This window comes from Gossypium hirsutum, chromosome A04, assembly GCF_007990345.1.
Source record: "Gossypium hirsutum isolate 1008001.06 chromosome A04, Gossypium_hirsutum_v2.1, whole genome shotgun sequence".
Lineage (NCBI taxonomy): Eukaryota > Viridiplantae > Streptophyta > Magnoliopsida > Malvales > Malvaceae > Gossypium > Gossypium hirsutum.
In genome coordinates, this window is record NC_053427.1 from 74,189,263 (window position 1) to 74,206,458 (window position 17,196).

General features: G+C 34.0%; 2 protein-coding genes across 2 annotated transcripts; one reads left to right on the forward strand and one right to left on the reverse strand.

Annotated features, from left to right (window-relative positions):
- The first annotated feature begins 662 nt into the window (after nucleotides 1-662).
- LOC107948916 (mannose-1-phosphate guanylyltransferase 1) lies at nucleotides 663-3,244 on the forward strand. The gene is made up of 5 exons (XM_016883580.2): nucleotides 663-908; nucleotides 1,078-1,217; nucleotides 1,494-1,556; nucleotides 1,669-1,908; nucleotides 1,996-3,244. The coding sequence occupies exons 2-5, from the start codon at nucleotides 1,107-1,109 to the stop codon at nucleotides 2,665-2,667; spliced, it is 1,086 nt and encodes a 361-aa protein (XP_016739069.1). The 5' UTR covers nucleotides 663-908; nucleotides 1,078-1,106; the 3' UTR covers nucleotides 2,668-3,244.
- A 191-nt stretch (nucleotides 3,245-3,435) lies between these two features.
- Nucleotides 3,436-6,358, reverse strand: LOC107948917 (CASP-like protein 5B2). The gene is made up of 3 exons (XM_016883581.2): nucleotides 5,727-6,358; nucleotides 4,256-4,388; nucleotides 3,436-3,803 (listed from the first exon to the last, which is right to left on the reverse strand). The coding sequence occupies exons 1-3, from the start codon at nucleotides 5,855-5,857 to the stop codon at nucleotides 3,603-3,605; spliced, it is 465 nt and encodes a 154-aa protein (XP_016739070.1). The 5' UTR covers nucleotides 5,858-6,358; the 3' UTR covers nucleotides 3,436-3,602.
- Between the last annotated feature and the right edge of the window lie 10,838 nt (nucleotides 6,359-17,196).

Here is a 17,196-nt window from a genome sequence, read left to right on the forward strand (position 1 = left end):
GCGCATGTGATCAATGAGCTACAATATACAAGCTTTGTTCCATTCCTCAATGCTACTTAATCCTAAACCACCCTCAGACATTGGTAGACAGATTAATTGCCAATAGACACTAATACCAGTAACACTACAATCCTTGCCTTTCCAAAAAAAACTTTGAACATAGATGGGATACTTTTGAGAATAGTTTTTGGGCAACAAAAACTACCTACACCAAAAACCCTGCATGTTGTAGAGCATGACTTTGAGTAGCTGCAACCTGCCAGCAAAGCTTAGGTGGCGAGCAGACCAATGCTTGATTTTGATAGCATCTTCTCAATCAAGGGCTTGTAATCAAAGATAATAAATTTTCGTAGTTATAAGTTTTTATACAAAATATTAACAAGTTAAATATTAAAGAAAATCATTTATATTGTGAGGATTGATACTAATAAATAGCCATACATTTTGCCTCAAAAATCTATTCAACTAGGAGCAAAATTGAATTCCAACTTAATAGTGTGAAATGTTATTTTAATGGTGTCCATAGAAATTAATTAAAATGTATTTTAATGCATTTATTTAATATTTATTTTTTTAAATAATACTTTAATTTTTTAATAAATATCATCCTAATCAACTGATACCATTTAATATTTCCTAATTTAGGAAGGAAAAAAAACACACACACACACAAGAGAAAAATTGGAAGGCCACTTTATCAGACTAGCCCACATGGCCTCAGGTGGCAATGGCCTTGTAAATTCATGAAGGAATCAAAAGCTTGGCTTTAACTTGGACGAGGTGTCCCCATAAGAGCATTAATTTCATCCAATTTATTTCCAGATTTGTTCCGAGAAAAGACCGCCAAGATCTCTGTCACAGTCACAGGCTGACAGTTCTTACAAATAAACTCCGATCAAGCCACTTCTGTAAGTCTAGTTCAAGTTCCTTACATGTTCCAATGTCTCCGCCACCTTAGATCCATCTATGATCAAACGTCCCCTATTTTTGCTATTTATGATTTATGGGATTTGTTATTAGATACACTAACGACTCACTGCTTGAGATAATCCATGGTATGGGTCATATAATTTACAGGAAATTCAGATATTTTGTGAGGTATCAGGATGAAAGCACTCATTCTTGTTGGTGGATTTGGAACACGATTGAGACCGTTGACTCTTAGCGTCCCAAAGCCTTTGGTGGATTTTGCTAACAAACCCATGATACTGCATCAGGTTTATTATATTTTATTTTAGATTTTTCCTCATCGTCTTTGGTTTACTTCTTGTTTGTTGTTGGTGATTTTATATTCCTGGAAATATTTGTAGATTTTCAAAAAAGGTAATCCTGTTTAAAATGGGTTTAAGATTTATTTAGACCTGGCTTTTGTTACAAAGATAAATTTGGTGATTCTATGACTAAAAAAAAAAAAAAGTGTGAAGCTTTACGTGGTGTTGTTAAACGAATGATTGTACATAGTTCGTTTGTTTCTTTTTTTTTAATACTACCAGATTGAAGCTCTCAAAGCTATTGGAGTTACTGAAGTTGTTCTGGCCATCAATTACCAACCAGAGGTAACATAGAAAAGTGCCCATTTATGGCTGCAAATTTTCATATTGATGACTGTTTGTTATTGATTTTTTTTCCTTGAAGTTAGTTTTTTATATTGCTCCATTGATTTTGCAGGTTATGTTAAATTTCCTAAAAGAATTTGAGAAAAAGCTTGGCATTAAAATCACCTGCTCACAGGAGACTGAACCACTTGGCACAGCTGGTCCTATTGCTCTGGCTAGAGACAAGTTGATCGATGGCTCTGGTGAGCCATTTTTTGTCCTCAATAGTGATGTTATAAGTGAATATCCACTAAAAGAAATGGTAAATTTTCACAAGGGTCATGGAGGAGAAGCTTCCATTATGGTGACAAAGGTAATGTAGTAAACTGGGTTTAGCATTCTTGAGAAAAAGATTGCCATTAAAATCACCTCCTCACAAGGATCTTTCTTTTGTTTCAAGGTGGATGAGCCATCGAAATATGGTGTTGTAGTCATGGAAGAAACTACAGGCAAAGTTGAAAAGTTTGTCGAGAAACCACAAATATTTGTTGGTAACAAAATCAATGCTGGGATTTACTTGTTGAACCCATCTGTTCTTAACCGAATAGAACTGAGACCCACCTCAATTGAGAAAGAAGTGTTCCCAAAGATTGCAGCAGAGAATAAGCTTTATGCGATGGTGCTGCCTGGGTTCTGGATGGACATTGGACAACCAAAGGATTACATTACTGGCCTGAGAATGTACTTAAAGTCGTTGCGTAAAAAATCCTCTACCAAGTTGTCAACTGGATCTCATTTTGTTGGGAATGTTTTGGTAGATGAGAGTGCTGTAATTGGCTATGGGTGCCTCATTGGACCTGATGTAGCCATTGGTCCAGGATGTATAATTGAGTCCGGGGTAAGGTTGTCACGCTGTACCATAATGCGCGGAGTTCGTATCAAGAAGTATACTTGCGTCTCCAATAGCATTATTGGCTGGCATTCCACTGTTGGAAAGTGGGCACGGTTGGAAAACATGACGATCTTAGGAGAAGATGTTCATCTTGGAGATGAAGTTTATAGCAATGGAGGTGTTGTCCTGCCTCACAAGGAGATAAAGTCTAGTATTTTGAAGCCAGAAATTGTCATGTGATCACAAGGTTGAGCTTGGAATCAACATTTTGAGAGTTCGAAATTGCAATTTGGTTGTCTGCATTACCCTTTTTGTTTCCCTTCTTTTCTTGTTATTCTTAGGCAAATTCCAGTTGGAATAAGTTCGAGGGCCGAGTGTCAGTAGGCTTGTAGTTGAAGGATAGCTGCTGGCCTTTGGTTACCGGTGAACATCATGTTTGGTGGATGACCGGATGCAGAGACAACCTTATACACTTGTGAGGGAGCAATCTCATTTCTCATTTTGGAATGTCATTAACCAAAAGCAAAGAGAAAAAATAGAGGAAGAAATACAGACAACAAATTTATGACGTTGTGTACACTTAGTTTAAATGTTATTCAAGTATCGAGTTAATTGTATTTAGAATCTTTTCCATTGTTGTATAGCAGCCTCTCTTATCCTGTCAGAATGATGCTGTTGGGATAGTTTTTGTTCAGACTGAATCTTGTGGTGTTAACATAACTTTAGGTATATCTTAATGAATGTTATCTTCAGGATAATCAAAGGCCCTGGAAATTTGTAAGATTTATTATATGAAATATAGCGGGGATAGGCTTGATGAATGTTGTTTACACATGGTAGAATTCAACATTAGACAAAAATGTTATCTGTTGGAAGATGTAAGAAAAGGAAGTTCGCATTTCTTTCAAATCAAGACTTTCGTTAAGATCACAAAAAGCAACAAAAGATCCACAAGTATTTGACAGTATTGTTAGTTAATTGTTGAAAATTAGGGTCAGAACAAGTAACTTTTGAATGAAATTGAGTACTAAAACAAAAAATGCTTAAATGTGCACAGGCAAACGGCAGAACTACTCGAATTCTCCAAAATTGTCAAAATCAAAGTAAAAAAACAAAGGATTTACATGTCAAATAGGAGATGCTGTCATGTGCTTGTATGGGAATCCCTTAGACCTCTAGAAAGAGGCTAAGATCCAGAGCATGACATGAGATGACATTGCGATTAGAAGCCACGTGATAAATGCCAAAATTATCGATATTTCAAACTGCCGGCATGGGATATGACTTTGAGCCTTGCAGAATTCCAAGTCTCTTGCATATAGGACTATAATACCAGCTGATGAACATGCAGCTGCCAGTGATAACATAGCTGTCACCTGTACATTCAACAAGGATTAGCCAAGTGATATACAATCCCAGCTGAAGAGCTATTTGCAGAGTTGCCAATACTGAAAATAACAATTGCTTGCGGCCCTTAAAAAAAATCAAGCAAAATGCATAGGGAGTTCATATACAGATCAGACAGTGACCCCTGCATCAGTGTAAGATTGTATTCTATGGCCATTACAAAATATGAAAAGGTGGTCACAGAAACTAGCAATGTAATATATAGAAAGGTTGTTTTTTGATAGAATAAGAACAGCCATTAACCACTTGTGGGATCACAGACAGCATTAACATGAACAAATAAGAATAGCTGGCGAGGACTATGACAAATACAGCAACTAGCAGGAAATATATGGTCGAAAACCCGATTTACATCATTGTTGATGCATCCATTTAGTGGCTAAAGGAGATAAGAGAGGATTATTAGAGAACAGTTTCATACCCAATCACCTACAACAAAGAGGCTCACTAAAACTGGATTCTGAAGATCTCTTTTTCTCCTTAAAGCATAAACATCAAGACATGCAAGTCCAAAGCTCCATAGTAGTTGAAGCCCCATAGATGCAATCAAATAGCTGAAACAGAGAGCATTATAAACATCAAATGTGCAGAAAATACAATTGAAGTGCATTTCTATTCGATCAAAGTTGCATCTTGGCTTTGATGGATGCTTTTGCTTTTTCTTTTCTCAATTAGAAGTAAAAAGAAAATAAAAATATGAACTGAAAGCAAGGGACAAATAGCTAAAAGTAAAACTACCAACTAAATGGAACCTTAGAAGATCAAACATGCATAAAGATGCTTAACAGAGAGTTACACAGCTTCAGTCAACTTCGAACTTAAGTTTATTCAGACATATATTATACCAGAGTCTCTTGAACGTAATTCAGACAAATGAATGGCTCTGTTAGACTGTCACTATTAGCAGGCACACAAATCTTGAAACAAAGACTCGGGGAACCACCATTACTGCACTATGCATAGTAGCAGAAAAGCTTCATAGAGTTCCGTTCATTTTCCTGCCCTTATGCCTAATAGAAGCACTCAGTTCCGCCATTATAAGAGCAATAATACACTTTAAACAACCAAGCTCCAAATATAGCAAATCAGACATGTTTATGATTTCTTTAGCTCCACTGTTGCAATAACATTGGATGATAGATGATTGCTTCTGCTTAACAAAGTAAATTACCAGATGCTAAATTTACACAACTTCATATTCAGCTTAAAACCCAATTCTGGAAGAATCGGTACACTAGAAGTTTATGCACGCATCCTATACATTTCTCTGAATAGTAAAAAACCATACCTTTGACATTACTAACTGAAGGTAGAAAAATCCCATACTTTTAACATTAAACCCTCTTAGCTTCTCAACCAACATATGGAAAATCATTAAAAAAAACTAGGAAAAAATTAAGCTAAACTTAAAATTGAAACCCACTTCTCATGCAAAATACCAAAGTAGAAATCTAGAACTTAAATTTCATCCAATAAATTCAAACTAGAAGAACTAGAACATCAAAATCAGCTACTAAATAGTAGAGTAAAAACAAATTTTGAAGTAAAACACACATCACTTTATAAGATGCAAAGAGGTAGAAGTCCACACGTCTAAAAAGTCAGGTCAATTTCACCTTCTATTTTTCCTATTCTTTCTACCCATTTAGGAAATAACCTTTCATGAACAGTTTTGCCTACCTAATCTTGCTGCCCAGCAATCAATGTTTGCTTTAAGATGATTCCGATTCAAACAAACCATTTTAACTAAAATTTTGTCAACGATTAAACCCAAGAATACTGGAACAATGGCACCCCCCCCCCAAACACACACACAAAAAAAAACCCATTAATTCTAACAAGGTAAAATTTGAGAGCAAAGCCGAATGAAGAAAAATGAAAAAACGAAGTACCAGAATGCAGTGTAGGTAGAGAAACCAGAGGCAGAGACCATGAGTGCAATGGAAGCAGCAGCAAAAGCACATTGGGTTACCCTTAGTGTTAATCCACTCACCGTTCCTGGACTCCCAATCAACTCCTTCATCCTCTTACTTCAATCTAAAAGGTCCCCAACCCTATCGCCTAAACTCTAAGGGTCCTACTTGCAGAAAAGGGAAAGAAACCCAAGAATCTTAGAGTCCTTCCATTAATGGAACTCAAATCCAGAGTCCAAAACAATTTCTTTTTTGGTTGAACATTTTAAAAAAGGTAATATGGAAAGGGAATTTTGGAGTTTGGACCAAACTGATAAAATTTTAAAAAAAAAACGTATGATTTAAGAAATACCCTGAAATTATAATTTAGCAGATCATAATTTATAAAATTGGTGACATTGATGGTCTTGATTCGATGAATAGAAAGAGAAGGAGAATGTTTTTGGTTTGGAATAATGTCTCTTTTATCCTTAAATTTTATAAAAAAAATTATTTATTTTCGTCTTTATTAATTTTTAAATTTATAATTTTTTTGTTTAATCAGCTTAAAATGATTGAAGGTTATAATTTTTGTTTACTCACTTCAAAACGAAGGTAGGTTAATTTTATTGATATGGCATAAATGTGAATCACTATGAAAATGATACATCACTATTAAATTAAGTAAACTATTTTTAAAAATTAAAAAAATTAAAATTAACAAAAAAAAGTAAAAATTATAAAAATAATTTTTTAAAATTTTTTAGACTTGTGTCATTCACATAACAATCCATATTCAATAAAATTTTTAAAAAATTAAAAAATTTTATTATTTTAAGTTGATTTAATAAAAATTTAAATTTAAAAATTAAAAAAAAACTAAAATGAATTTTTAAAAAATTATACTGCAAAATAAGTAATTATTATGAGTATCGGTTTAGTGGGTTCAATTTAGGGCAAGTGAGTGACAGACTACTAACTAAATGAACTTTTCTTTCCTTTTTGTCCTTCTTTTTAGACAAAAAGGAGGGACTAGTAAAGAAAGAAATGTTGAACAAGTTGTTATGAATTAATGAGGATGGGTCGGTCTGGGCCATGGGTCTTGGACTTTTGGAGACGAAAAAAGAATCACGGATAATGTTCAATTATAGGCGTAATGACTAGGCCTTGGACCTTAGCAGCCTATCGGTGCCAAGCATACCAGCTTTGGCTTTCCAATGAAAGCATCTTTAGTTCGAATTTTAAAACCCATTCTCTTTCTTGATTTCAATAATTTGATATTCGTTTCATTTTAAAAAAACCAAAAGCAGTCAATTTATAATGCATACTTAACTAACTTCAACTGCTATTATAACACCATAACAAATTTACTTCCCTCCTAATAGCAACCTATCTGCGTCAAGTTAAATCAGCAACGTCAAATTTTGCTACTACTCCTTGTATTTTCTAAATTTTAAAATTTTAGTTTTAATCTAATGATACCAGCTAAATTTATGTTATTAATTTGTATTTTTTTGTAAAATTATAGATCTAGTCCACATTCACTAATTGAATCATTTTTAGTAGCTATATTTTTTGAATTTTAAAATTTTAATATTAAGTCAAACGACAATCGTTAAATCTATTATTTTTTTTAGTGATATGTGAAAATATCAAACATGCATAATATTACACATGAGATAATATATATGACATATCATATTTTAAAAATAATAAAAATTAATAAATTTAGTAATTATAATTTAATTATGACTAAAATCTTTAAACTCTAAAAATATAAGAATTGAAAATAATTAAATTAAAATATAAATACTAAATTCATAATATAAGTACAAATTGACCAATCAGCAATATGACGAACCGACAGCTCCTAACAGCTACGCTAACCTATGAGACCTTGGGACTTTTAACGCTGAGTTTCACCCTATAAAAATTGTAGATGAGCTTAATTAAATTATTTAATTTAACACAGTTAGTGCTACGAGTGATACAAATTAGTATGAGCAAAATGCATCCAAGTTTTTCTGCTCCAATAGAATCTTTGCTAATTTTTGTGTTTTTTGGGCATGTTCCACCTAACCAATTTTCTTTATTGATAATTTTAATAATATATTTAAAATTGAATCCACGATTAAATTAATTAAATCATTAATTTAATTGGTCCATTGATTAAAAATCAATCATAAATTTTTTTTTGAGGAATATAATATTTTTACTAATATAACTAAAAAAAAGTCAATAACGATAGCCGTTGGAATTTGGATATCAAATAAAATAAATAAATTTCATTCACTCTTGTCTCTTATCACATTTATCTTTGATTAAAATTCTTTCAATCTTTTTTTTCCTTTTATCTCTCACTTTCTCTACTGTAGACTTCAAAATATACTTTCATTACCTCCAACAAAAGGCATCTATAGTCCTTACCTTGACTGCTTGGAGACCACGAAAGCGACAGTATACCAGCAGTTTGGAAGTCTTCAATAGATGGCAGGGCTAGGAATAAGTAACTTGCCGTTATTTTACCAAAATAACTCAAAAATAAATAATTATAAAAATAACCCAAATTCAAAAATAATCATTCAAATAATTTAATATAAATAGTAAAATTAGATTAGGGGACTTAGGGCTTATTTTTCTGTGCTTAAAATAAGCATTTTTAACTTGTACTTTTGAAAGAAAAGCTGTGCAGAATAAGTTGTTTTTTGCTAAAATTTTTGATTTTTTAAAACTACTTCTGAAAAGTATTTCTGAAAAAAAGAAACTAAAATTTTTAGTTTTTTCTCTCCCAATAACACTTTTAGTGCTTAATTACTTTTTCACCCCTCCAATAATATAGTACTTTCCCTTTTTTTTCTTGGTGCTTAACTACAAATGTGTTAAAATCATTAATTAAAAATAAAAAATATTTTTTAAAATACTAATTACAAATATTTAATGGTTATTTTTAAATATTTAAAATTTATTTTATATATTCTAATTAAATTTTATAAGTAATTAATATTTATTACTTAAAAATATTTAAAATTTAGATTCCATATATTAAAATATTAACAAGTTATAATAATTTTTTTATATTCTTACTAAAATATAATAATATTAACTAATTTAAATTTTATTTAAATGCATATTTGTTACTTGATAATAACATGTCTAAAATGGACATTTTATTTCTCAAAAGTACTTTTTGACAGCAATGCTTAACACTCAAATTTTAAACCAAACTTTTCAAAAGTACTTCTCAAAAGCACTTTTCCATAGCACTTTTCAAAAGTATTGTCAAACTAACCCTTAATGACCAGCACCACCTTGATTTTTGACCCAATTATTACCTGATGATTGTGTTAGGCTTAAAAAAATAATTTTTTTTGGGTTGGGAGACTTAATGGCTGGCACCACCTTGATTTTTGACCCAATAATCACTTGATGATTGTGCCAGGTTTAAAAAAAAATTAATTTTTGGGATTGGGGGGGACTTAAGGCTATTTGACAAAAATGACCCAAAAAATAATTAATTACACAAATGACCCAAGTTCAAAAACAATCACCCAAATAATCTAAAATGAACAGTAAATTAGGGTGGGGGGACTTAAATGGCCGGCACCACCTCGATATTTGTCTCAATCGTCACCTGATAATTTAGTCCAGTGTTAAAAAATTATTTTTTGGGGTTGGGGGACCTAAATGGCCAGCACCCTCATATTTGTTTTACACCCGTATCATATTGGTGTAAAGTACACCAATATTTGAAAAAAAAATTTAGGTTAGGGGACCCTGATGGTTGGCACCACTTTTATAGATAAAGAATTAATTTTATTTTTTGGATGCGGCTAGTTGATGGCTGGCACCCATTTTATTAGATAAAAAAATTTTGGGTTGGGGGTACTAGATGGTCGGCTTCAGCTTTCTCGGGGACTGAAAAAAATTTCATGTTCTAGGACACTAATGACTGACATCCTTGTATCAGATTTGAGGAAAGAAATTTGGGATGCTGGGACACTGATGGCCAGCACCTTTTCAATATATAAAGTTATTTTCTTTTCCATTTGAGCTTTTTCTTTACATTTTTCAGTTGAAATCTAATATTAGTGTTTTGTTTGTTAAGGAGGAAGCAAAATTTGTTGAAAATGAGTTCCTAAATTTTGTTAGTTTATGTTCATTTCAACTGAGAAATTATAAATATGGCTGAAGAAGGTTATGTTTTTCAAAGTCGGTAAAAAATTAGAATGAGATTCAACAAACGTGTTATACTGGTGGGTTTGAAGTAGAAAATCAGTGCAAAATAGCTACCCGATGCGGGAAACAGATGTTGTGATTGTTTTACAAATTTTTGATTTCAACAGATCCACTAAAGTTCACGGAAATGGAACTTGAAGATGATAATGATCTAGGGACAATGAAAGCAATTTATTGCCCCCTCGAAGATGCAAAAACAGAGTCCAATTGAGTTGTTTGCGGAGATAGCTAAACCGAAACCTATTCAAGTTGTAATTCGAGTAAGTCAGCGCTCTAGAATTGATTTTGATCTTATTGTCTACTGGGAATATCGGTCCACTTGTGGACGATCACTACAAACTCCCAAAAATCTAATCTATGAAGAATGTTCATATAACGTCCCAATACTGTGTCCTCGTCTAGATATTCATCCAGAGGTGTTGGCCACCATAGAAGATGGTGAGGAAGGATTCGATAATGAAGAGTAGTCTAACCATGAAGAGAAATCCGAGTGTGATATTGAATATTTGAGTGATCCCGATTTGGATGACATCCTTAAAGACATAGAGGATGAAGGCCCAATGGAGGGTGAAGATGTACATCCCCATTCGACAGGGAACACGGGTTCCGATATAGTTATCTGTGATAATCCAGAGGTCGTTATGACTGATGTAAATCCTAATGCAGCACTTGCGCGTGAGTTTTCTAAATATCTAGATATAGAGCTGGCTCACTTACTGGATGAAGAATTAGAAGATGAAGAGTTGCTCATAGGACAACAATTCGATAACAAGAAAGACTGCTTACATGCAATAAAGTAGTACAGCTTAAAGCTCTCTGTCGACTATAAAGTCACAAAGTCAACACAGCCTTTATATGTCGGAGAATGTTGGAAAGCCTCAAGTGGCTGTAACTGGCGTGTTCGAGCTGCATTAATATAGTGAACCCAAATATGGATAATAAAGAAAATAGAAGGCCCTCACACTTGCACGGTTGCTTGTATGTCGCAAGACCATCAAAAATTGGATGCAAAAACAATATGCAATTGAACCATCTCATTGGTGAAAGATAGTCCCACCATCCCTATATCAACTCTTATTGCGAACATGCAAGCTCGATTCAAATACAAGATTTCCTACGGGAAGGCATGGTGGGCAAAACAAATGGCGATAAAGCAGTTGTATTGTGATTGGGATGCGTTATACAACAAACTTCAAGGGTGGATAACCGTCATGCGGGAGTATGTGCCGAGAGCGGTAATTGATTTGCAAACATTACCGTATAAAGGCTCGAACAGCGAGATAGAACCAGGAAAATGGGTTTTCCATCGATTGTTTTGGACGTTCGAGTAGTATGTTAGAGCCTTCTCTCACTACAAGCCAATAGTGTAGGTGGATGAAACATGGTTGTACGGGTTATACACACAAATACTCTTGATGCTGTTGCACAAGACAGGAACCACAATGTACTTCCTATCGCTTTTGCCATCGTGGAGAGTAAGAACTTTGAGTCTTGGGAATTTTTCTTGTCAAATTTGTGAAGGCACGTTGTCAGGCAAGACAACGTTTGCCTCATATTGAATAAATCGAAGGGATTAGTTACTATGGTTAGGCATCCGAGGGTTCCGTAGAGGTCCATTTTTTGTATCTGACTCATCGCGTCAAACTTCCAAAGAGAGTATAAGAATAAAGAATGGCACAGAGAACTCGTGAAAATTGGTAAAAAAAAACACTGTTCTAAAATGGATTTGTGTATTTTCAAGATTTATAAGTTTGTATTTTTAAATTTCTTTTTTTATAAATTTATAGATGTTTAATTGTTTTAAATTATTTGTTCGAAATTGCATACACAGGGTACGAGTTAGAACCGCGACGATTTAGGCAAAGGTTTGCGAGGCTTGAAGATCAGATGAATTCATTATCCAAAAATCATCGTTTCCGGCTGTAGTTGGGTAGAATGGAGAACTGGCAATGGAGTCAAAGTTTCAATGATGGGTTTCGGTATGGTTAGATGACGACCAACCTCATAAAGGCAGTTAATGCGGTCTTAAGGCGTACACGTCATCTGCCAATTTTGGCTATTTTCTCAGCAACATTCTATAGGCTGGCGATGTTGATGTCAAGGATAGGGCAAAGACAAGTAAAGCAGATAGAGGTTGGACACATCTATGTTGAAGGTGTCCAAAACCTAATGAAAGTAAACGTAAATATGGCGCGGGGGATGAACGCAGAACTTTATTCATGGAACTTGGAAACATTTCAAGTTTAAGAGTACGTAGGTCATCGCTCGGGTCTTCTGCCTAGGTCATATGCTGTTAATCTATGAAATAGGCGTTATGAGTATGGGAGGTCCCATACTCTTCGATATCCGTGTGTGCATTTTCATGCAGTATGTGCATGCAAAGTTAGACGTCGAACATTTCATAGACGAGGTCTACATGCTGCAACACACATTTTGTATTTAGGGAACAAATTTTCGGTAATGCCAGATGTCTCAAACTGGGAAGTTCCGCCACTTGCTTTTGAGATGCTGCCGGACTGCAACCTCCATAGACATCCTAAAGGTCAGCCACAGTCGACGAGGATTCAAAATGACATGGATATCAAGGAAAAGGGTGAACCCAAACAGTGCACGGTCTGTCGAACATCTAGCCACAACTGATCAAGCTACCCACATCGTGTTTATGTTCGCAGTCAATCTTCTCATAATGCCGGATTAGAAGACGACGAATAGGACGAGTCTTTTTTTATTATTTCATGATTATTGTAAAATAAGTGTTTTAAATAAATAAATTATTAAGTTATTATATAGTGTAAAGTAAAATAATTTAAATAAAAAATTAATACATTTAAATATAAAAAATATTATTTAAATATACATTTAAATAAATTATTATATAGTTATTATTCCATTATTATAATTTAATAATTTAAATATAAAAAATTATTATATACAATAAAGTAAATAAATTATTCAATTATAAAGTAAATAAATTATTCATTTTAAAGATTAAATAAAAAACTAATTTAATACATTTCAATTAAGTAAATTAATTAATTACATAAAGTTTACATAAAGAAAATAAATTAATTACATAATAAAAGAAAAAAAATTAATAGGGGAAGGGAATGGCTGGTGTCAGGTGGCATGCCTGCTAAGTCAGGCGGAGGCCAAGCAATGGCCAGCTGCAATGTCAGCCCAGCCTGCAGGCCTATGGCCAAGCAATGGTCGGGGTTAGGCCTAGTTGAAAATGTAACACCCCTAACCCGTATCCTACGCCAAAGTAGGGTTACGAGGTATTACCGACCAATTCACAACATATAGCATACATTCTCATAAATCATTCAACACAATCACATTGTCCCTTACAAGGGCCTACGAGACCTTAAACATGCTTTAGAAGTGGTCCGAGACTAAACCGATAACATATGAAAATTTTTTGAAACTTATAAAAATTTCAGCCATATAGGGGTCACACGCCCGTGTGAACAGGACGTGTGCCTCACACAGCTCCAAACACGCCCGTGTCTTATGCCGTGTGGAAAAGGGCATACATATTGACCTGTATCACACAGCCAAAGACACGCCCGTGTGCCAGGCCGTGTGAAAACTGGAGGGTGTACTGACTTATGCAACAAGGCCAAGTCACACGCTTGTGTGTTAGGCCGTGTGCCAGTTAGGGGGTATACTGACTTGTACCATACGGCCAGTTACACGCCCGTGTGTGAGACCGTGTGGAGCATACTAACTTCAATTCAATTTCAACACCAGGGGACACAGCCGCGTAACATGACCGTGTGTCACACATGCCTAAGACACATGCCCGTGTGGACAAAAATAGGCCATTTGCAAGGCCAATATGCCACCCGAACTTCAATATACCTACACAAGGCAAAATGGTACCATTTCATTATACAATTAGGCAGCCAAAATCATCAACCAAATGCGCAGTTCATACCATTATAATTTCATCTATTCCAATTCTCAAATCACTACCATTTACTTATCTAAATACATACCAAAACAATATTAAACAATATGGTTCATTTATCATAATTCACATAACCATTTTAACTTACATAATGTCTTGGTTACAACCATACCAAAACAAACCAGAATAAGCCATCACTCTTGGCTATATGTATATATATACAAACCAAAACATATACATTTATAAGACATTTCTAATAGCCAAACACATATCAATATTAACATCATTTACAAGCCAAATCTCATGGCTATAATCACAACCAAAATACCACATCTAGCCTATACATGCCATATATCATAAATGTATAACTCAAAAGTACCAACTTAGATGTTTGATAGTTCGATGATGTTCCTGGCGACTCCCAGATCCGAGCTAGCCTTGAAATCACTATAAGACATGGAAAATAAACAGAGTAAGCTTTGTAGCTTAGTAAGCTCGTATGTTATAAACTTAAATACACACACATATCCCATTCATTAATTTAAACATATAACATGAAATTCATTATTAGTAACAAACCTTTCACATGCTTATTCATAAGCTTATATGCAAACTTTTTAACTTCTTCAATTTTAAGCTCATAATATACATGTACAAACCTGCACCAATCAATAATAAGTTCATACATAATCGGAATGCCATTGAATACTCGATATCTTGCACACTAAGTGTCGTACATAGCTGAAGCTATTTAAAATCACACACTAAGTGCCATATGTAGCTGAAGTTATCTCATTCTCACACACTAAGTGCCATATGTAGCCGAAGCTATCTCATTCTCGTACACTAAGTGCCATATATAGCCGAAGCTATGACGAATCACACACTAAGTGCCACAAATAGCCAATTTTTTATCAAACATAACTGTAGTCCCGTATAAAAAATTTATGCAATATCAAAGCATTAGATAATTATAACAATGCTTATTACATACGAACTTACCTCGAATGCAAAAACAAACGAATCAAGTCGATTAGTCGATAACTTCATCTTTTCCCCGATCCAAGCCTGTATTTTACTTTTCTTGATCTAATTAAATTCAAAATTAACTTATTCAATAATCTACTCATTCATATTAATCCAAAACATACTTTGAAACACATTTACACTTTTGCCTCACAAATTTCACTTTTTTCACAATTTAGTCCTTATTTCACAAAATCACAAATTAATGAAATTCAAGACTAACCCATGCTAGCCGAATTACCATAGTGCCCCTAGCAGCCCATAATTTTCATTTATTTACACTTTTACCCTCATAATTTGCATATTTCACAAATTAATCCCTTTTTGACATTTTCAAAAATCACTTTACAAAAACTAGTTTAACTATCAACAATTATTCAAAATCCATCATCAACCATAAAATTACTCAAGTATTCAATAATGGAAACATGTTAAATATTTAAAAATTTCAAAATCTAAGGTACGGGCTAGCTAGAATACGAAGCAACGATCAGAAAAACATAGAAATAATTAAAAATTGAGCAAAAACGGACTTATAATCAAGGAATGTAATAGCCGAACCTTAGAAACCTCCCATGGGTGTTCTTCTTCCTTAGTTTCGGTGATAAAAGATGAAAGTGGATTAAAAATTTGGCTTATTATTACTTAATTCATGTTTATTTTATAAATTACAAATTTAACCTTTATAATTAAACATATAAATCATTTAATATATGCCCAAAAATGTCCACTCACCATTATAATGGTCAAATTACAACATAAATACTTCTAATTTAATAAACCACATTTATTAATAGCTTTAGCTATTAAAACTCAAGTTTTATGCTTTACGCGATTTAGCCCTTTTATCAAATTAACTATTCAAACGATAAAATTTCTTCACAAAACTTTCACACATACATACTATCATGCTGTAAACACTTAAAATAATATTAAAATAATTTTCTGATATCGAATTTGTGGTTCTGAAACTACTATTCTGATTTAGCTAAAACCGGGTTGTTACAGAAAATGGCTAATAGATGGCTGGTTTCAGCCTAATGTATCAGTAGAGGTTATGGCCCAATAGTGGCCGACGTCAGACTTGCACCAACACGACCTAATGGGCATGGTTCACGGTGCTCTCATTTTTTTTTCATTTTTTCTTCTTAATTAGTTCCTTCACCCCAACGGTCCCCCTCACTATAAAACCCCTTTTTGCACCTCAACCTTCCCACCACCGCAAGTTTCACTATCGACCATCGCTGAATGTTGTTGACCACTGTCGGTCACTAGAATTTTTTCCCCAATTTTTTCGGTAATTTAAACATGTAAATAACTAAAACATTCCATCAAAATTAAAGGTTTTTCAGTTATTATTTTATTTTTAATAAAATATTTATTCGATTTTATCACAGATATCGAAATGGCAGATAATTCTGTTTTGAAGCATGACAACCATATTGCTAAATTTGTTCGCAATACAGTCAAACATTCACTAATTTATAAAAATATTCACTAATTGATAATACCTTGCTGTTTAAATGATAATTAAAACTTTTTTATTTTAATTGTTTTCACAGGAATGATACCGGGTTGTCAGACCTTGACTTCATGATTCGGGATATTTTTCGAATCGAAGGGTGCCGCTATATTTGAATGTTGTGGGGTTTAGCATAATCGCTTACATTCATATTACTAACCTATGAGCCGATTTAATATCAGCCCTGGTTGAACGATGGCACCCTGAGACACACACGTTCCACCTCTAGTGCGAGGAGGCAACAATCACACTGGAAGACGTGGCAGTCCAACTAGGGATATCTATCAATGGAGAAGTTGTAACCGGGCTTGGAAAAATGCTCGATCAGTGGGGCACTGTAGCTGGTTATTAGGAAGAGTGCCCCCTGATGATAAGGGAGGAAAACTAACCAAACTGAAATTCACTTGGTTAAGAGTTAACTTCGAGCATCTCCCGAACAATCCAATGCATATAGACATTATCTACATTGTTAGAATGTTCATTCTACAACTCATAAAGGGAATATTGATGCTGGACGTAAATCAAAAAAAGGTCCATATCATGTACCGCCCCTACTAGAAGACCTGGCCTAAATCAGTAACTACAGTTGGGGCTCTGTAGTACTGGTGTATTTATATCGCGAGCTTTGTCGTTCTACGAAGACTATGGGCGGTTGCTGCCTACTATTGCAGTCATGGGCCTTATACCGGATGCCATTTTTGGCAAATGTCAGCCACCAACCATTGTCCTAGCCACTTACAAGTAGGTGATTTAACATTCGACTATATCTTCTGTTT

Coding starts and splice junctions, on each gene's coding strand:
- LOC107948917 (XM_016883581.2), bottom strand. CDS start 5,857: ATGAAGGAGTTGATTGGGAGTCCAGGAACGGTGAGTGGATTAACACTA. Junction 4,389..5,726: donor TCTACCTACACTGCATTCTG/GTACTTCGTTTT, acceptor TCTCTGTTTCAG/CTATTTGATTGCATCTATGG. Junction 3,804..4,255: donor TCTTTGTTGTAGGTGATTGG/GTATGAAACTGT, acceptor TTGAATGTACAG/GTGACAGCTATGTTATCACT.
- LOC107948916 (XM_016883580.2), top strand. CDS start 1,107: ATGAAAGCACTCATTCTTGTTGGTGGATTTGGAACACGATTGAGACCG. Junction 1,557..1,668: donor CCATCAATTACCAACCAGAG/GTAACATAGAAA, acceptor TTGATTTTGCAG/GTTATGTTAAATTTCCTAAA. Junction 1,909..1,995: donor CTTCCATTATGGTGACAAAG/GTAATGTAGTAA, acceptor TTTTGTTTCAAG/GTGGATGAGCCATCGAAATA.